Raw genomic sequence first — 20,073 nt, forward strand, 5'->3', positions numbered from 1 at the left:
TTTTATTTTTTTTTCTTTAACAACAAAACGTAGTTTTCATATATCAACAATTTTCTTAGTTTAATTTCGAGATCTTATATTTTTTCCCTAAATATCTGCTGGAGGATCTAAAGTAAATCAGTGATGTTCACTTATCTGCATCATCGAGCTCAGTGTGAAGAACATGGAACAAAGCAGCTTGTTGTTGTTGGAATTAAAAAGACAGACAACAGATTCAAAAATAAGATTTTTTTTATAAGATTTTAGACTTTTTCAGTACAGGTGACAAAAAGGGAATAAATAACTTAATATCTACAAAGAACTATTAACATTTTTTTTTGTACATCATTTACAGTTTTACATGTTTTTGTATTAACATTTTTTTTCTTTTTTTACACAGACACCATTCCTTAGTTCCATACAGCATTCTCAGTTTCAAAACAGCAAATGTCTTTAAGCTACATCCTAAAGGGATCTACTTTAAACTGGAACCAGGGTCATACGTGCACGCACACACACACACACACACACTCCTTACACGTTCATCCGGAACAGCCTGTGGTGTCGGCGAGGTCCGAATCTGAACCTCCGCTCCCTTTGAGCAAGGCACGAGTTCTGAACACTCGGTGAACAGTTTGACACAAACTCAGGCCTCCGGTCAATACTTCACATGAGATAAAAGAAAAGTGTGAAAATGAAAGTGAACTACAGAAGAGGAGAGCAGACGTGCTCACTAACTGTTTTTACTTTCTGTTATCCAGAAGATGTGGAGGGTTCATAACTTCAACGTTTATACCCCCATCACTGACCACAGCCGCGCTCAGCTTCTGAACAGCAGTAAAAGCCCTCATTAAAAGCATTCTTACATGAATAACAGTCAAAAAGAATCCACCTTTCTTCTATTAAATAAATACAACATTTTGGCAAATTATCTTGACAACGTGAACTGTTTCTGGTCTGAGGTTGAGCAGTTTCTAAATGGGACCCCAGCGGAGGTCCGCCCGACTTTAAAATGTTTGCGTCCTGGAATGTGACATCTCTACAAACTAAAATTCTACCAGGAGGAGATCGGACTGCTCCCCCCTCAGCACCAGAGCTTATTAAACAATAAATTAAAGACTTCGGGGTAAAGCAGTTAGAGGGAAAGGGGGAGACTGGGAGGCGGAGGCATGTCGGTGGGAGGCGTCAGGCGTGGAGGTGTTGGCGGTGTTTTTGGCGGCGGAGGTGCAGAGGGAAGAAGGGCCCTTCAGCGTCGCTGCCCAGAGAGCTGCTAAGAGACTCCTCACCCGAACTCATCACGTCCTCACAGGAGTCCTCACTGCAGAGACACACAGGGGGGGTACTGTTGGTTAATGTGATCACATGACGAGGTTCACACACACACATACACGAGAAGGTCAAGTCAGAGGTTTCCTGATGTTTCACATGCAAACAGAAAACTGTTTTGATAATCTAATCATTTTAGTCATCAGTCGAGTCAAAGTTGTTCTTGTTCAAGTCAATAAAAGCACATGGCATTTTCTTGTTATAGATTTTTGTTTTGTCAAGTAACCACAAGTTAAAGTAAATACAATTTTAAAAAGTGTTTTTCTCAGACAGAAAAAAAGAAACTATGAATAAAGAAATACAAACTGACTGAGGAACAGATGAACTAGTGAAAACAAGCATCACTTTGCCCCTGAATGACTAATGATTCCAGAGCGTGTTAACATTTATGTATGCGTGACAAACTAGTGCAGCAGACTGCTGCAATCTGTCATCAGCTGATCTCATGTTGGGACTCGGCAGTTTAAAGAGCTGAAAGTTCAGATGTGAATCAAACGTCATAAAAAAAGATTCAAACAAACATTTGACAGTCAGCAGCTTTCGGTTTGAGCTGTTAATGATCAGTGTCTTCAGGAGTCAGCTGGGGAAAATCTCCCCGTTTCACTTCCTCCTGTGTTTGTTTTTTTCCACACACACACAAAAAGTTCCATGTTACATAAAGGCGAGCCCTTTGGTGACGTCATGGAAACGTCTGTCAGTGGGACACGACCAGAGACTCGTACACATCCCATCATGCAGTGCCAGGAGATATGAGAGGCTCTGACTAGCTGTGTGTGTGTGTGTGTGTGAGAGAGACGTGTTCTTACAACACATCAGAAACTTGTGTGTTGCCCCAGGAGTGTTACGACACACACAGCACACTGTAAAGAATGCTCCATTTAATCTGTGACTCTCAGCAGAGAGAGTCCTTGTTTTAAATAAAAAGTTTAACATTTCTCTTCCAGCTGATCCAAATCGAAACTGAACATAAATAACAAGTTGACATGATCCACCACGACACTTTTACTAATGTGTGCAGTTGGAAAATGAAGTGCCTTCAGTTTTTTTTTTTTTCATTTCTGGTTTAACTTGAGACTACAGACTACTGGATGGACTTCTTACAGTGTGCTTATCAGCATGCTCTGCTGTACAAACAAACATTTGGTGTGTGTGTGACACACAAGGTGCGTCTGGCATCTTTTAAATTGGAACGCCTCTGTTATTGTCTTCAGGATTGTTTGGTATTTAACGTCACATATCAGGCCGACACCTGCGTCACAAAGAAACGCAGTTTACTTTGAAGCACTGTGCTGAATACGTGGTCAGATTCTCAGTCCTTCCAACTGACTCCTATTTACATCACATATTGTTCTGATTGTTGTTCTTGGCTCTCAGTGTTGGTGTGTTGTTCAGGTGTGTGTGAGGCTCTCACAGTGTTGGTGTGTTGTTCAGGTGTGTGTGAGGCTCTCACAGTGTTGGTGTGTTGTTCAGGTGTGTGTGAGGCTCTCACAGTGTTGGTGTGTTGTTCAGGTGTGTGTGGGACTCTGACCTCTCGCTCTCATCCCAGCAGCCCTCTGGGATGGTGGGCAGCTCTGGGACGGTTCGGTAGCTGTGCAGGTTCTGGGCGGTCCGCCGCGACACGATCCACTGCAGCTTCCTGTGGTTGGGCTTGCTGCATTCAGGCGAGGCGTAGTCCGACAGACACGGAGCCACTCGCTCACTCCACAGCAGCAGCTCGCCGTCCGTAATCTGAAACCAAACCACGCAGCTCAGTTTAGGTGCTCGGCCCTCTGCCCTGTTCACTCACGGAAATCGGTGCATTTGAAATAATCTTGTTACTTAACGGTATGTTCCTAAACGGTAACCTGGTTTCTTTTTTCAGGTCAGGAGGGTAAGAGAAACCAGCTTAAAACAGCGACTGACCAGCTGAAACCTGATCAGCTGGTCGTGCAACACTTTAAAGCGATTGGATGTGGGATCACAGTATCACTGTGTCAGCAACATAGCAGGACCTAAGATAACCCCTAGACACAATTTACGATGAAATGCTGTAACATAACATTTAAAGTTAGGCAACAATTTACAATATAATCTGAAGATTTTACATCTTCCTTCAGGTAATCAGGTAGAGCGTGTCTACAAGCCTTAAAAAGCCTCATTGCCTTCGACGTGTTGAGTCGAGCCGTCACAACACAAGACACCAGGTTACATAACCACAGCCGGCGAGAAAAAAAATGATGTGGACCAGAGCCAAGCCAAGAATAAATACCCCCCCGCTTCTGTAGAATATGATTACACACAATTCTACGTTGTGTTCACTTCCCTTTAAATAAAACCAGAAATGTCCCCACCACGTAATAAGCCTGCAGGCTGCGCTGCTGGTAAACACGGTTTGCTGTCATGTTCATGTTAGTGGAGTTACAATAAGGTTTCCTGTTTGTAACTGATCCAAGAAATGTTGAGCAGTGGAAAAAGAAATAGAAACCCTTTAAACTCTCATTTGCTCTCAAATGAATGAGCTGCGAGCTGCTGTTGTGGAAAAGAACGTTCCGTTACTGGAGCTTTCCACAGGTGTTGCTCTCCCTCCCTGCAGCTGTTGTGTAATAACGTGGTGTTTACCTTTAGGTGTCTCTGGATGTGATGAGCTATCTCCAACATGTCCTCCGACTGGGCGGCTTTGATCTCCTGCCTCAGGAGGGACAAGGCGAGGACGGACGGCTGGAGGGACAAACAAAAGAGACAGGAAGCATTTGAGTTTCAGTGTCGTCAAACTAACGGCGACGTTTAAAAAAAAACTAATTTCTCAGCTAGACTGCTGAGCTGCTGTGATCCTGTGTTCCTACCTTTGCTTTAGAGAAGGAGATCCGGCACAGACAGGCTTTGAGTTGAGCTTCCAGCTTCTCCAGGCTCAGAGTCTCCTTCCTGTTCAGACAAACACACACACACAGTCAGGTTTAGGGTGTGTTTTCAGGTCAGCGATGTTAACGATCCATAAACAGAATGAACTTTCATTAACTCTGAATCATCGCATCATGAGATTTGTAAGCCCTTTACAGACTGCCCAAACTGAAAACGTAAAAAACAAACTTGATTTGAGTTTATGTTGAGTTTTGAACCACAGCATATTGTAAACACCAGGTCAGGGTTATGCACGGGTGAGGTGTCGGTGCCAGACAGCGAATCTTATCAGTGCACTTCAGACAATGATAGTTGACTGCTGCCCTACATCAGCTGGAATAGCTGTTACAAACAAGCAGCGGTGTGGAGAAGCTCAGCCAATCAAATCATGGGAAAAATCTTTGCATTCGCACGCCGATCTGAACATTTTAGGTCGACATCCAGAGAAGTGAAGTAAATCCTGAATGCGCCCCCAAACATGATTGTGTTTTCATAGAAATTAAACTAAATGTGAAAGCGGTGGTCTCACCTGTCGGCGGAGTGCGATAGTGCGATCTGGTGGTACAAGTGCAGAAAGGTTAAGGCGGTGACGGCGTTGGACTTGAAGCCGAGCTTCTCACGGACGATCTTCTCCATGCGGCAGAGGTCTGACGCGGTGAAGCGGCACTGTCCGATGCGGATGAGCTCGTCGGCGGGCACCAGGTCGCACTCCTCCTCCGTCACTTTGGCCGCCATGTGGAGGCAGCTGACGCTGACGCAGGACAGGTGCTTGGGCTGGACCTGGGGGGGGGACAGACGTGGTTAAGAGACTGGTTGAAAAAACGGCTGGTTGAGTACAAGATTTACATCATTGAGCTGGACCTGGTTACTTCAAACCAACTATTTATGTATTTATTTATTACGATCAAGGAAACAATTAGACTCGCTGAATTTGATTCATTATTTAGGGTCAGTAACAAACTGATTAAGCAAGTAGGAGGTAATTGACGTAATAAAGACAATTTACAAACGAGATATTGTTTTTTATAGATCCTGTACTCCGGCTTTTAAAAACTGCATAAACTGCCAAAATGTGTCACCAGGTCCCGTTAAAAACAAGAGCTAAAGTGTCCCATGTCCGGTCCTATCGGGTGTCAGCTGCTCGTACCCGGATCATGGCCAGGAATCTGTCCAGCAGGTTAACGGCCAGGACGAAGGTCTGCGTGCTGTAACCGAAGAAGCTGGTCAGACTCCACAGGTCCTCCACTTTGGCGTTTCTGCACTTGGCCGAGATCCGGCTGTCATCCTGGAAAACAAAGACGTGTTGTTGATTAACCTGCTTGTTCTGCCACACGCTCTGATGCTTCCCCATGTTTTGGCAGAACAGTCTTGAAGAGGATTAGTCGCACTAAAAAGCAGATCAGGCTTGTTTTTGTTGGGTTCTTTTTTTATAGTTTTACAAATAGATAAACAGGGTCGATCGAAAACTTTCAAATGTGTTTAATGTTCAGAAGAGGATTTCCCATGTACGGACTACTGTGGATTAATGATCAATTCCCCCCAAATGTGCTCACCTCTTCAGTGGACTCGATGAGCCTCAGCCCCGTCTCTTTGGGACGATAATAAGCCTCCTGCTCATAATTCACCCGCAGCTCCTTCATCAGCTTGTAGGCGTCCATGTCTGGGCTTGCACTGGAGGAAGTGATCTCTTGTTTTTTTTACCACAGTATCTTCACTGCAAGAAAAGGAAAAACACCAGGGTTCACCAAGTATTCATGTCAAGTTCTCTGACCAGTCCAAAATACAATCCACACAACTGTAATCCAGAATAGTGAATCAGAAGAAAGGCCTGCACTACCACAACTAACCACAAACAAATGGGTTTTTCTCGGAAAAAAACATGTTCTGGGTAATATATCTTTGTTGCTTTACTACTGTGCTGTTTATTGTTGGCCTACGTGCTCTCCGCTCTAAGGGGGTCACAGCTCAGAGCCCCGCCCACAGCCCTCAGCTGAGCTCCGGTGTCAGATTTCCTCCAGTAGACGCCTTCTCGGTCCTCTGACCGAAGAAAACAACAACAGCAGCTTTTCCCCGAGGTTCTGTCTGTTACTTAATAACAACCTAAAACACACAATAGACACCAGTCTCTCGGCCGGAGACCCTCTTTTTATCGTTTTAGTTGATGATCATAACCGAGGAGGCTAACGGTCACCGCAGCTAGCTAACGTCTTTATTAAATCCTCTCTGAAGGGAGCGGGGGGAGGGGCTGTGTGTTTTAGTATTCCTGATTCCGTAAATCTGTATCAAACTGCACTGTTCGACACCATTATTAATAAAAGAAAAGAATGTGTTCTGCTCAGAGTATGCTTGTGGTGGTTTGTATGTGAGAATATAGAGTTAATAGCGTTGAAAAGCTGTGCTGTGTACAGCGGACGGATCGGAGGACACCAACCAGCAGAACAACATATAGCTGCAGGAAGCAAATCCTCGGTGTAAACATAGTTCTTTTTAATCTTAAAGCGTTTAAACGCGCTTGAAATAAACTTAATCAGTCACTATAAATGATACAATTTCTTTACAGATATTGCAAAAGGAAAATACCCATTTCAAACGTTCTGGTCGAGTTCTGTCCAAATTGTGCATTGGGTGATATATTTATTTGCAGAAGAAGAAAAAAGACACGTTTATTCATTTTGAACGATGATTAGCTTTTGTTAGTTTATAATATAGCTAAACGGAGGTCGCATTATCGACCGTTGCATTTCGTCCGCTTTCTTCCTTCTCTCTTTCGAGTTAACGTCAGGGAGAAGAGACACATGTAACGCTAGTTCGCGTTTTCTGTTTACTGAGTATAATTTCAACAAAGAGTGTTTTAGAGGTTTATTCTACCTGTTATTGTAGGTTAAATCCACATATCTGTTGTCTTCCGCTGTGCCGTACAGTCCTTCTCGTCTCCTCTCTTCTTTCTCCTTTCTCTTGTTCTCTCTTTTGTTGATGTTCATAACGCTCACGCCCACTTACCGGCGTCACACGGCACCCACCAATCAAAAGGCTTCTGCTCAATAATAGTAACCAGCTCCTTTCGGACTTAACGGCATAAATAAAGCATAAACATAATGTTTTGGGATCGTTTTGACTTGATTTATTTAATTTCCATCCTGCGGCTTGCACTTGAGATCGACAGACAATCTTTTATTCGCCGATAAACGCCACTGGAATCGAAACACAACCTATCTGTTACACGATCCGATCTCCTGCTTCCGATTGATGTTTCCCATAGCCAATCAGCGTGCAGTACTTTAGTACGTTCAAATTGTCCGCCCAAAATAGGATACTGTGATTGGCTCATGCCTGCACGGACCCTGATGCAATCACAGCAATACGTAGTTAGTTAGTTGACAGTGTTTTTACAATTGTCTTCAACCAACTATATGATAATTGTCAGACATAACGTCTTTGAATGTTGAAAATGGAGATCTGTCACAACTGTGTCCACTTTCATAAGGATAACTGAAGACTAATATACATTTCCTAATGAACTCTTTGGAGTTTAAAAGTGATGTCACCGAAAATATTTTGAGGTAAAGTAGGCTCACTATAAACTCACAATTGAGCACCATTGAAAGTATTATAGATACTTAATAATAGTGGAAATATTCCACAGAGGTAGCTTCGTTTTGGCCCCCCGGTCTGCCCGTATGTGGGCGGAGCCTGGCTGAGTCCTCTTCCCCCGAGGCCCCTCCCCCTGAGTCCCCTCCTCGGAAGTAGACGCATCAGTCTATTCCGTTCTTTTATTTTTATATATTTTTTACATCAACCCCTTTTCCCTAACACGAACCACCATGGACAACAGGATGGATGATTAAACTGAAGAACGGGTCCCCGATTTCACCCCCATATTTATCCTCGGACTGAGTGGACCGGATGAAATCCAACTGTGGTGTTCTCCGCTTCGCAGGGGAGGTAAGGCTTTGGGCTCTGTCTACTTGCTGGGTTGGAGTCAGCCATTTAAATGCCCCTATTGTATAGTTACGCGGTCGTCGCCCTAACTCATTTTAAATGCTACCATCCGAGGGCAACGTTACTGACGAACGTTCTTCAACATTTATTTTTTAGTCACGAACGAATTTGTGCGCGACGTCCCACCAGCTAGCGACGCTAGCCTTTCAACTTAGCTCCGCTCCGGGGAGTAGTCGTATTCAGGGTAATACTGGAATACTGGAAGGGTATGCTCGGTAATGCACCTGCTTCAGGAGGCCCGGTGGTTCCCAAAGAAGTGGGAACTCCCGGAGGAGATTCAAGGTAGTTCCCGAGTGAGAGATGGGAAGTTGCCCAATTCACTCTGTCACTCTTTAGACGGTTACTGATTTGATTGACGTTCCAGTCAAATCTTACAGTCAATCTAGAATCAAAGCCATCCATATAGTTATAGGTTTGCCAGTTGGCTTTAATGTAACGTTGACTTTATGCTAACACAAAGTGTGTACTTGTGGGTGACGTTAACGTTACTACGGTTTGATACTCGGTGCCCTAAATATAACAACATGACCTCAACCTTTCCTCTGAGGGTCCTCACTCACCTTTGTTCCTATAACGTCCTGACGTCATCATGAAGCTGAAAAAACAACTGATTCGTCACAAAATTATAGATGTTTCATACTTTGCAGTTGGCATTTGAGATGTTGACACATTTCCTATATCCTAGTATACCATATGTAACTTTGTATCCCAGTATCAATATATATCTTGACAAATTAAACATCTGACTTATCTCAGACCTTCATCACACTGGCGCAAAAATCATAGTTACTCTCTGGTTAGCTGGGCAACACTTGTTAGCATAATATGCAACTGTGACGAGGGGACGCAGATAGATATTGCCTAATTTTTAAGGGTCTGGAGCCCCAGATGTATGTAGTGTGTGTGTGTGATGATGTGCTGTGTCCCTGTGCAGGTAGCTGTGTCCAGTGGGGAGGTAGGCTCAACCAGGGGGAAGAATGAAGTTCTTGGAACCCTGGGGACGCCAGAGGCTGTCTTTTCTTCTGGAAAAGGCCGCCTCTAGGGAAGCCCAGATGTGGAAGATCTACGTGCCGAAGAAGCCCTCCCCACAGGTGAGGATGTACCTCTGGATCCACTAACACAATACATTCTCAACACTGACCAAAAAATGATTCTGCCTTTGAAAAGGTGCATCTATGCTGTTTGACTCAAGCAGCACTGTCATAGAAAGTTTTTCCAAGATACTTTAAAACTCCATAACTGATTGGTGTTATTAGTTTTGTGCATGTTTCTGTCTATGAAGCGATGTCACAGCCAGATGTTTCCAGCAGCTCAAATAGAGTATGACATCAGAAACGGGTTCAGTGATCAAACACAACAGACTTCAACATTTTATGGAACACCAGCGTGAACCCGATGAAGACTCCTGTTTCCTTGTGATCTTAATTATATGTTTTTTGAAATTCTGGTGCAAAATGTATTTATCAGAATTCTGATGGTCATACTGAAACAGAAACTATGAGTTTACAACAGTTTCATAACCAATAAATATCATAAAGTAACCTTTACTCAGGTCACACCTCTCTTTCTGGGTTAAGGTTGAAGAGTTAGAATACAGCACCATTAACAATGGAAGGGTGGGGACCTGGAAGGGTTAATCAACTCGTCATTTGAGTGGTGAATTCTTTTAATTCTTTGCAGTAAGTAGTCTGATCCCAGCCCCGGTGCGTCACAGCCACAACAGTAAGGTTGTTACCATGAAGCAGCAGTGAGTCACCAGACTCAGCTGGTCTCACCCAGCATCCTCGTGTGATCTCACAAGCGTCTCGTGTCATCACACCCTCAGCGGCTCTCCACCTGGCTCACCGGCCCCGCCCTCACAGGGTTTCACATACCTGTTCATTTCCTATTCTTCATTCCACTAATCCAAATTGGTTTCACCCTCGGTATTATTTACAGCTATCAGTTTATTTAGAGTTATGGTGGACATCCAGGTGAAGATGGTGGCCAACTTTACGACAGCTTATTAACATGAACGATAGCCCAATAACAACTAACGCTGCATCCTGACCAATCAGGAGCATGCAACGTGTGGTTCCACAGATCCTTAAATGAGACTTTGTGTTTAAGAAGTCTTTAGCATTATCGTTGGACATTACTCCATAGTTCCTACTTTCAAACGTTTTTTTTGTTTAGAAAAGGTCAACAAATGTGTTTTGTCATAATTTTGTTGACAAACACATTTAAAACACTGATGACCTTATCGGTACATTCTTCAGAAGTCATTTCACCGCCATCTTGCTTTAGTCGCATCTGCAGTCGTACTCGATGAGGAACTGGTCCTCCATTGTGTGGCCTCTACTCTGCATTAGTACTGAAGTCTTTTCCTGGAACTCGTTACAGCCGCTCTCCCAACGTCACATGAAGTCACGATTGTAGCCTCATCTCATCAAGCTAATCATGCTAACTGAGCTAATGGGATCCACTTTGGGGTCACTAATCTGTGCATGAGCAACCTAACCAGTCACACCAATGGAACTACAGTACAGCACAGAATATAATATATATATATTTTGGAGTTTTTTTTGCTGAACCCTTTGGCCTTTCATTTACTATCTTTGCTCTTGTTGTTCTAACTCCTCAGACATCTGCGTGTGTTTTATTATGAGCTTTTTGTTTTTCCCTGTTCTGTTTCTGGGCGTGACGCTATTGTTGCCACCTGCACTTTTGTTTCCATGCTCCCAGCTGATCTCAAGGTGTAGCTATTCAAGTAAAACAGAATTAGCAGATAATCTGTGGCTCTTAATCCAGGTCTGCTGCTGAGTCACTGCAGCACCTTCAGTTTAATCTGGCCAACGCAACACAATCCACCCCCTGTCGTCTGCTGTTAGATCCCAGAGTGCAGCCGGGGTGGCTGAGAAAGGAAACCTCTGTTCTCCACCAAAGTTTTACCTTCTGTTGTTTTTCTAGTTCGTCAATTCACTGATAACCTCAACAAAGTCCAAGGTGATCTCATACCAACCTAATATTCACACTGATATGACATCAAACTGAGCATTTGGTGTGTTGATTTTGTGTTGGTGAGAAATGCCTGGTTGTTTACTAGATTAGCAAGAACCTCTGAGTACAAGACGCGAGCTCAATGGACACACTCAACCGGCCCAAAATGCATTGCGTCTCAGCGAACGGTTCTGGTGCCAGCCAGCAACAGAGAGCGTTTTAAAAGAGAAAATAGTGACAAATGTGAAGAGGCCGGTAAAAGGCAGTAGAGGACGTCACTCACACAGTTCTATGGTGGAGAAACACACACGCTCAGGCTCGTTGGTATTTCTTTCAACCAATCACAATCGTCTTGGGCGGCGCTAACCACAGGATGCTGCAATGGTGTGCTTTTGTGGAGGCAGCTGAACAACCTGCTCACTCCAGCTGTGAAGGAGGCCGGTGCCAACCACAGCTCAGGGACCGCACTGATGAGGCAACGGCTTTCTTTGATGCCTTACTTTTAGGAAGTGTTTTTCTACAAAATGCCACAAACAAAGTCCTCAAATATTAAACGCTACACGTCCCCTCCGGCCTGTGAGTGCCTGAGGTTCACCCCCAAAACGAGCTGAAGGAAGGGGCTGTGTGGCCTGCGGGGCCGGGGGAGGCGGTACAAATAGATGTGTGCCAGTTTGACAGATCCAGTCCTTTTGGTCCAGCAGTGGGAACGGGCTGGAAGGAGGCCCGTTGTTTTAGGTTTGGACAGCTGAGAGGCTGAACAGTGTCAAGCTGCACATGAGATGGCTAACAGGTTGCCTTCTGACCTTTGACCCCCTGCTGCCAGTACAGACATTCCACTCAATGAACCAGTCATTCCATCTCTGAGACTAATCAGGTATACGTTAATAAAGGATTGCTTTGAATGTTGTATTTCTGGCATCTTTTTTTAAGAAATATCCAATATGATCTCATTTATGGGGCTTTAAAATGACCACTGGTTTCCAAAGATCAGGTTTTAGATGATATCATTTGTACATGTTTACAAAAGCAAAGCATGTAAAACCTTTCGTCTTGGTTCAACATGGTCCTGCTGGGGATGACATGCTCGACTCCTGAAGCTCCGCCCCCCCCTGCAGCACAGCGCACTATCGCTTGTTTATTCAAAGCTTATTGATATTGCACCAATATCAACACTGCGCGCTATTAGATCGCCTAGAATACACCAGCTAGGTGGGAAGTAGATCTGATGAAAGGTTCTCAGATATACAGACGGACAAAGGTGAATAGATTAGAGCTGAGGTGGCGAGTCGATCGACAGTAAAACAATCTGCAACTATTTTCATAATTGTTTGAATGTTCAAGTTATTTTCTGAGCAAAAATAGTGGGAAAAAAAATAATAATCAAATAATAGTATTTGCTGCTTTTCTTTCTCATATATCATAGTCGGCTGAATATCGTTTGATTTTGTGCTTTTGGTCAAACAAAACCTTTAATCTGGATGTTTCGTAGAAAAAAGTGTAACTTCCCTCTTGATGGAATTGCTGATGGAATGAGATGATTTAGTCTCATCATCATAAACTTACTTTGTTGTCTTGAGAAAACCAAACATTTAGTTTCATTATTTGCATGTCCTCAGTAAACGAATACATATATTATACATTTTACGCTAGTACGCTACTTCACTGTTTTCTTTTGAATTGCTGCCTTTTAATAAGATAAAAACGAATAGAATAGAGCAGAGCAGAGGTTGGTTTGGTGGCGGTAGCTAAAAGCTCTTCAGGCTCAACATCCAAAGAGAAACTAATAACTACTCTCCAGTCCAAACTGTTTTCTTGTCAAAGCGGAATATAAACCCATGTCCACAGGAAAACAAAGCTTAACATGTTGATCTCAGCTAGACTGTGATCATCAAACGCAGCTCATCTCTAACTGACACCTTTCACACATGCAAGCATTCACACACACATTCAGCGTGTAGGAAATGTGCTCCGGTGTAGTTCCAGTGGAAACGGGGGCGATGTCAGAGGCTTCTCTCTTCCTCATTCTTTACGTGCGGGGAGGATGAATGAGCACGGTGACATATTTCGTGGTCCTCACAAGGACACGTGGACAGGAGCGAGTGTGTCAGTGGCCTAGCTTGTTGTTCAGCTGTCTGTTTGTGTGTGTTGTAGGATACAGACGTCTCCCCCGCCCAGCGGGACGAGGCGGTGCGCTGGCTGACGGAGCTCCACAGCAGACTGCAGCTGTACCCAGAGACGCTGGTGTTAGCTGTTAGCATGCTGGACCGCTTCCTCGCTTCCATCAAGGTAAAGAAGCGCCTCCTGAGATACTGATGCTGCTGTGAGCGTTACGCCTGGTGAACCTGGTGAATAAGATTAGAAGAAGCTAGACCTTTAATTGAATGAGTGGAGTTGATTGGTTGTAGATAAAAGTTCTTCAAGCTTAACATCTGAAGAGAAACAAAAGGAGAACAGAACCCCTCAGACTAGACCTGATGATGTCCTAGGATCAGGATCAGTGGTTCTTGGTAGATTTGGCTTCCATTCAAGGTTTTCGGTCACAGCTGACAGTCTGCGTGTGAATGTCGGGTCAGGACAAATGTCCCACACCAAGGACAGGAATAAAATGTTCCAGGATTATCAGAAGCTGGACTCGATAAGATGTGTGTGTGTGTGTGTGTGTGTGTGTGTTACCTCCTCTCCTTTTGGTGAGCTCAGCTACCTCATCGGTACATACCGCTCTGCTACTGTTGAGCAGACTGCTGCCTCATGGTTTCTGCCCTCAGTCTAACACAAAAATGCTGATTCGTGTTTTTAAAAAGTTGCATTGTTGGCATTATTATTAAACAGTGGTGTTGGTGTTGATATCGTGTCAGCGCTGCTGGCTTTAGTTGAGCCATCTTGTGAAATCTTGATGTACTGTACTGAAGGTTCTTGTTCTGTGAGCGATGAGCCCGTTGTGATTTGGGATTGTTTGTCTTCAGGCCCGTCCAAAGTACCTGCGCTGCATCGCCATCACCTGCTTCTTCCTGGCTGCTAAGACCTGTGAGGAGGATGAGGTGAACACGCACACACACACACACGATACACTTATAGAAACACACACACGATACACGGGCAATACACACTGAGATCCTTATACATGTGTTAGAATCCAATAAACAATGTGTTCACTGCATCAGGACAGTTCCGGTAACTCTGTGTGTGTGTGTGTGTGTGTGTGTGTGTGTGTGTGTGTGTGTGTGTGTGTGTGTGTGTGTGTGTGTGTGTGTGTGTGTGTGTGTGTGTGTGTGTGTGTGTGTGTGTGTGTGTGTGTGTGTGTGTGTGTGTGTGTGTGTGTGTGTGTGTGTGTGCATGGGCGTGGCTCAGCGTGTGCCCTCTCTGAAAGACATGGCTGCCTCCAGCAGCTGTGGCTGTTCCCCATCAGAGATCCTGAGGATGGAGAGGATCATCCTGGACAAGCTGAACTGGGATCTGCACACCGCCACCGCGCTGGACTTCCTGCACATCGTACGTCTGTCGCACCCTCACTGTGTCTGACATGATCAGAGCTTAGGGATGATTCTGATGATTATTGATGTGTGGTTGTATGAGGTGCTTCTCCATAGTCGGTGTGTTACTACAGTAGATGTAGTTTAGAGAAGCAGCACGGGAGCAAAGCGACATACTGCTGTAAATGTATTAGACGCCTAATAGAATCTATATCAGTTTATGTGAACGCTATATTTAGAATATTTCCACCTCTTCACCTTGCCTTCACACAGTCCTTTCTGACAGGGAAGTGAAGCCTTTATCTGTGCTCTCTTTAAAGACACAGGACTCCTTTGATCTGTCCAGCCCAGTAGCCTGTTTGTATTGTTATGAATGTTAGTGACACCGGGTGGCAAAAACACGGTACAGTCTGCCTGCTGGGTAATGTTTGTTTTCTGTGCTTCACGTCCTTTAGTTTATTATACTTTAATAAGTTCCTCCATATGATAATGTTTCAATACATTCATTCACATCAGTTGTGTTCTTACAATCTTTAGATCTTACAGATCTTACAGCTCTATTCAATTGAATATATAGAGAGAGAGAGGAAACTCCAAAGTGAGTCTCATGCGGGCGGCAATTGTCCACCTTGTACTTGATGTTTTCCATATAATCATTGACTGAACCCCACGTAGAGCAACCTTAATAGAGTGTATTCAATATCTCGCCCACACCTACGGGGATGTGTACTGACGTAAAGTTTCTAATCTGGGTTGAAATTGTATAACTAATGGGACAAAACTTGTATTGCTTTTAAAATGTACTTGATTTTCATAACCTTACATTCTTTACCAGCCAACAGAGGTAATGCTGGTTATTTCCTCCTCTCCCATAGTTCCATGCGATGGTGTTGTCGTGCCGTTCGGGGTTTTTGGACTCCATGTTGGGACTGAACCGCTCTCAGCACCTCACCCTGCTCACACGGCGACTCTACCACTGTCTGGCCGACCACACGCTCACACAGGTTCACACACACGTACTCTTTATATTTAACACCATTGATTATCTCTGGTCTGGCATGTTCTGTCTTTGAACATAACACAGAGGACAGGTTTTCGTACATCTGGACCTGTTACCTGCCCGAACACTGAACAAGTTTGTCCCTCATGTGTTCCTGTAGCTCAGAGGATCCATGCTGGCCTTGGCCCTCGTCACCCTGGAGCTGGAGACCTGCTGTCCTGACTGGCTGGCTCTTACCATAGACCTGCTGAGGAAGGCACAGGTACCAGACTGACTCTCTTTCATCATTACGGTCAACATGAGGTCAATCAGAAGGATCATGTGACCAAAACAAATAAGCAGCCGGAAGCTTGAGCTTCTGTGAAAGAGGAGAAAGCTCCTGTAAGTTTAATTTAGTTACTTACGGATCAACATGAGTAGATACTTTGTCTACTGTTTCCTGGTTAAGATCCCCCCCCCCCTCTCTGTTTACCCTCACAGCAGGCAGTACGTTGTGCTGACATGTTTTGTCTGAAGCGGTCTTTTATATAAGGCAGTGAGCGTGTTTCCCCTCAGGGTGGCGCTGCTGTGAAGCAGATCTTGTGTTTTAACCACAAAAGTTTAATATGCAGTTATCAGTATCACAGACTGCATGTAAACATGTCATATAAAACAGTTTAATAGTATTAAACACAAAGAGTTTTGTTCCTGTAATGAGCACTACATCCTCTAGAGGAGGACACGTCTTTCTTACCCCTCTCCTCCTCTTCCCCCTCTCTCCTCCTCCTCCTCTTCCCCCTCTCTCCTCCTCCTCCTCTTCCTCTTCCCCCTCTCTCCTCCTCCTCCTCTTCCCCCTCTCTCTCCTCCTCCCCCTCTCTCTCCTCTTCCCCCTCTCCTCCTCCTCTTCCCCCCTCTCTCCTCTTCCCCCTCTCTCCTCCTCCTCCTCTTCCCCCTCTCTCCTCCTCCTCCTCTTCCTCTTCCCCCTCTCTCCTCCTCCTCCTCTTCCCCCTCTCTCTCCTCTTCCCCCTCTCTCTCCTCCTCCCCCTCTCTCTCCTCTTCCCCCTCTCTCTCCTCTTCCCCCTCTCCTCCTCCTCTTCCCCCTCTCTCTCCTCCTCCTCCTCTTCCCCCTCTCCTCCTCCTCTTCCCCCTCTCTCTCCTCCTCCTCCTCTTCCCCCTCTTCCTCCTCTTCCCCCTCTCTCTCCTCCTCCTCCTCTTCCCCCTCTCTCCTCCTCCTCCCCCTCTCTCTCCTCCTCTTCCCCGTCTCTCTCTCTCCTCTTTCTCTCTCTCCCTCCCTCTTCCTCTCTTCTTTCTTTCTCTCTCTCTTTCCTCCTCTTCCCTCTCTCTTAGATCGACAGCTCCGAGTTGATTCGGAGTCGAGAGCTGGTGGCTCGTAGTCTGTCCACACTGAGGGCTTCCCTGCCTCCAAACACTGTCTACATCTACCAACCCTTTCAGAGCCGGACCACCCTGCAGCCTCCGGCTCAGGACCCCGCTCTCCCCTGCTGCACACTGGGTAAGTTTTACCCATCTTACAGGTGTTGCGGAGTCCATCTGCATATGTGGGGGAAAAACAAGTTGTATAAACCCTTTAGTGTCTCCAGAGGGAGCTGTGTGAAGTCTGATAAATGTCCTCACATTAGCCACAACTAGTTGCATGGTGGGTAATGTAGGCACCGGGTTTTGAGAAGGAAAAATGTCGACATCTCTGGTTCTGCTGCATCATTTGTTTATTTGAATCAAACGGCACAAAAAGTATTTCTGCATATTTTTTCCTTCCAGGGATCATCACCTCCACCACTGAGTCTTCCAGGGACCATGCCCTCGCCACCGCCACCCCTGCCCAGCTAAAGAGCACTGCTGGTGGGGAGGAGAGGAGCCTGCAGCCCTGGATCTCCATCTCCTCCTCCACCAACAAGAGCAGCATCCCAATTCTAGTCCCTCCACCCAAACACCTCTGCCCCCTTAAGGTCACACTGCGCTGCAAGGCGTCCGCCAAGCGCAAGGTACGATAACCAAACCTTGAGAAAAACTTTGTCGACTGTTAACGTTCGTCATTATCGTGATTTGGGAGGAAAAAAACGTAACGTGATGAAACATGCAGCCCCCCCGTGTTCTGGTTCAGTTCACGCGGTCACTCATGAGTGGAGCTGGGTCTGGATAAAGGTGGAGGTCTAAACAGACCTGAAGGGAGAGCAGTACAGCTGGTTTTACTGCCTTTCTTGTTTTTATTCCTTTTATTTTATCTGTGTTCCATGACTAAAACTTTTGAAAATTAGATCTCGTTCCATTTTCCTTGTTTACGTTCATTATGATGGGGTTAGATCGTGCTGTTCGCTACTTTCACTGAGAAGAGTTAACAACACTTGGCTGGGTCATTTTTTAAATCCAGCGTATTCTAACTAGTTTCTCAAGATTCTTTGGTTTTTCTAAGTAAAACAGACGAAGCCTCACCGATTCCTGCTTCTCAAATGTAAATGTTTGCTGGTCGTCTTATCGTTTGGGTAAACTACTGTCACCATTAACTGATTAGTCATGAGTTCAGGAGAGTGACTGCTAATGAAAAGCTGTAGAGCCGAGTCATAACGTAGGTCTCTCTGTGTGTTCAGGTGGAGGAGATGGAGGTGGACGACTTCTACGATTGCATCAAACGGCTCTACAACGAAGATATCACCACCGCCGCCGTCCACGAGGGGGCAACACTTTCGAAGGGAGCGATAGGAGGAGGAGGAGGAGGTCTGGGTGTCTGCAGTGTCCTGTTGACCCGACAGGAAGGCAGCTCTACCCCCTGCCCGCCTCTGCAGCCAGTCAGTGCCTCCTAGAGTCCAAACAGAAGCCTGTTAACCAAAACCACCTTCACACTGACATCCTCCGTCACTTTCAGAGGAAACTCCTCAATCAGAGACGGGCAACTCTCTCAGCAATGGGCAACGTTGATTAAGAGAGATTTTAATGTTTCTATTTGCATTAATTTAAAAAAGCAGTTCAACGGCAGCTCCTGAGGAGACGTTGGCGGGTAAAATGAACCTTTACGTCGCTGCTGTTGAACTGCAGTAGAACTCGTTGATCTTATAATAAACATAAAGCAGCGATAACGGATGATTTCAGAGGATAAGGTGGTTTTGGTTTCAGTGCAAATGACCCCAGCGTGACCCCGAGCTGTTCAGCTGTCCTGAGGTCAGTTCCCATCAGCCCCTGCAGCAGGAAAACAGAGCCCAAAAAAAGTTAAACATTCAAAAAATAAAAAAGTGCTGCTACTATCGTATTAATTCTATTTGTTCAAATACACTATAACAAAAGGTAAAAAAAAAATACATAAATAGAAAAGTTACCTTAAAAAAAAAAAAAGAACTAGAATGGATTCCCCCCCCCCCTCGTGTCTCTCTGTCCTGTTTCCAAAGGTCATCGTTCGTCAACTTATTTTTGTTGTTCACATCTTAAACTTTCATGTCATATATTTTTGTTTTTCATTCTATGTCCCTCCCTGTCCTTCATCCCTCTGCATGCGTTCATAGAGTCTGATCTAAATGTGTTCTCTGTATCACGCAGCCGGATAGAAAAAAACTTTTTTTGTTGTTTTTCTTTTAGTGAAGTGCAATTTGATTGTCAATAAGATGCTAATATCGATATCCCTCCTATGAATCTGTTCCCCTGCCTCAGCTTGTTGTGACGGCTTGACTGAATGAACGTTTCTCAGGTTGTTTTATTGCCCCGCAAACTAAACGTGTCTTTGAAGCTGCCGCTTGAATCTGGCTTCAGTGCTTGTGCAGCGACACCGAGAGATGTTGATCATTTCCTAATAACGCACAGCTAAAAACCCCAAAAGTCGTTTTCTAACGAAAACATCCAGATATTCTGAACTTTGTTGTCCTCGTACCAACAACAGGTCCCTGGTAACAATCTGACTGCACGTGGTCTCTATTGAAGCACCAAGAGGGAATTATTGTTCATATATTCATATGTAATAAAGCAACCGTGTGTTATTTAAAGCATTTGATATTAAGCTAAGAGAAACATGTGGTTGTTGAGTTGGTGTCTGAGCTTCAGGAGGATAAAGTGGACACCTTGATGTTTCAAAAAGAAAAGAAAAAAAACACGCTAAAACAAGACGCTCTGTTGTTATTGAAGTTCTGTTTAATATATTTGTATTCCTGCAAAAAGCTCCGTTTCCTGCTGTGGGAGCTGCTGGTGGCTGCTCTGGGTCCCTGAATGCACCACGGCACCAATAAATGAAGAGATAACAGTACAGAAAACTGAGTGAGCTCTTTGTCTTCATTTTATCACACAAATACATTGAAGTTCTACAACTGAACACCAACACACTACCGGGGGTGATGATGTGATGATGTTGCACTGTGTCTGCTGCATGTGGAAGTCCCAGCTGTTGGCTAACATGTTACAACTTTAGAAGTTCTGTTATTCTTATGCCTTAAGTTTAAACTTTAAAGGGTCGGTCTATTTCAAATA

The 20,073-nt window shown here is 44.7% G+C and overlaps 2 protein-coding genes across 2 annotated transcripts; one reads left to right on the top strand and one right to left on the bottom strand.

Annotated features, from left to right (window-relative positions):
* Nucleotides 1–213: 213 nt before the first annotated feature.
* Nucleotides 214–7,161, bottom strand: ccng2 (cyclin G2). Its single transcript, XM_076079689.1, has 8 exons — nt 7,051–7,161; nt 5,736–5,896; nt 5,330–5,467; nt 4,712–4,962; nt 4,128–4,206; nt 3,904–4,002; nt 2,834–3,033; nt 214–1,297 (listed from the first exon to the last, which is right to left on the bottom strand). Exons 2-8 carry the CDS (start codon nt 5,838–5,840, stop codon nt 1,165–1,167), a joined length of 1,005 nt encoding a protein of 334 aa, XP_075935804.1. The 5' UTR covers nt 5,841–5,896; nt 7,051–7,161; the 3' UTR covers nt 214–1,164.
* A 738-nt stretch (nt 7,162–7,899) lies between these two features.
* On the top strand, nt 7,900–19,859 carry ccni (cyclin I). The gene is made up of 10 exons (XM_076079593.1): nt 7,900–8,124; nt 9,116–9,272; nt 13,312–13,446; nt 14,124–14,198; nt 14,509–14,649; nt 15,506–15,634; nt 15,791–15,892; nt 16,957–17,122; nt 17,389–17,612; nt 18,216–19,859. The coding sequence occupies exons 2-10, from the start codon at nt 9,159–9,161 to the stop codon at nt 18,426–18,428; spliced, it is 1,299 nt and encodes a 432-aa protein (XP_075935708.1). The 5' UTR covers nt 7,900–8,124; nt 9,116–9,158; the 3' UTR covers nt 18,429–19,859.
* Nucleotides 19,860–20,073: the final 214 nt, after the last annotated feature.

Source organism: Anarhichas minor, unplaced genomic scaffold (assembly GCF_050575085.1).
Source record: "Anarhichas minor isolate MPS153535 unplaced genomic scaffold, ASM5057508v1 ptg000073l, whole genome shotgun sequence".
Taxonomy (NCBI): Eukaryota; Metazoa; Chordata; class Actinopteri; order Perciformes; family Anarhichadidae; genus Anarhichas; species Anarhichas minor.

What these genes read in the sequence shown, in the direction of transcription:
- ccng2 (XM_076079689.1), bottom strand. Translation starts at nt 5,840, where the DNA reads ATGGACGCCTACAAGCTGATGAAGGAGCTGCGGGTGAATTATGAGCAG. An exon ending in TCTCCTTCTCTAAAGCAAAG is followed by an intron (nt 4,003 to 4,127) that starts GTAGGAACACAG and finishes TTGTCCCTCCAG; the next exon opens with CCGTCCGTCCTCGCCTTGTC. An exon ending in ACATCCAGAGACACCTAAAG is followed by an intron (nt 3,034 to 3,903) that starts GTAAACACCACG and finishes GTTTGGTTTCAG; the next exon opens with ATTACGGACGGCGAGCTGCT.
- ccni (XM_076079593.1), top strand. Translation starts at nt 9,159, where the DNA reads ATGAAGTTCTTGGAACCCTGGGGACGCCAGAGGCTGTCTTTTCTTCTG. An exon ending in AGACCTGTGAGGAGGATGAG is followed by an intron (nt 14,199 to 14,508) that starts GTGAACACGCAC and finishes GGCGTGGCTCAG; the next exon opens with CGTGTGCCCTCTCTGAAAGA. An exon ending in ACCTGCTGAGGAAGGCACAG is followed by an intron (nt 15,893 to 16,956) that starts GTACCAGACTGA and finishes CCTCTCTCTTAG; the next exon opens with ATCGACAGCTCCGAGTTGAT.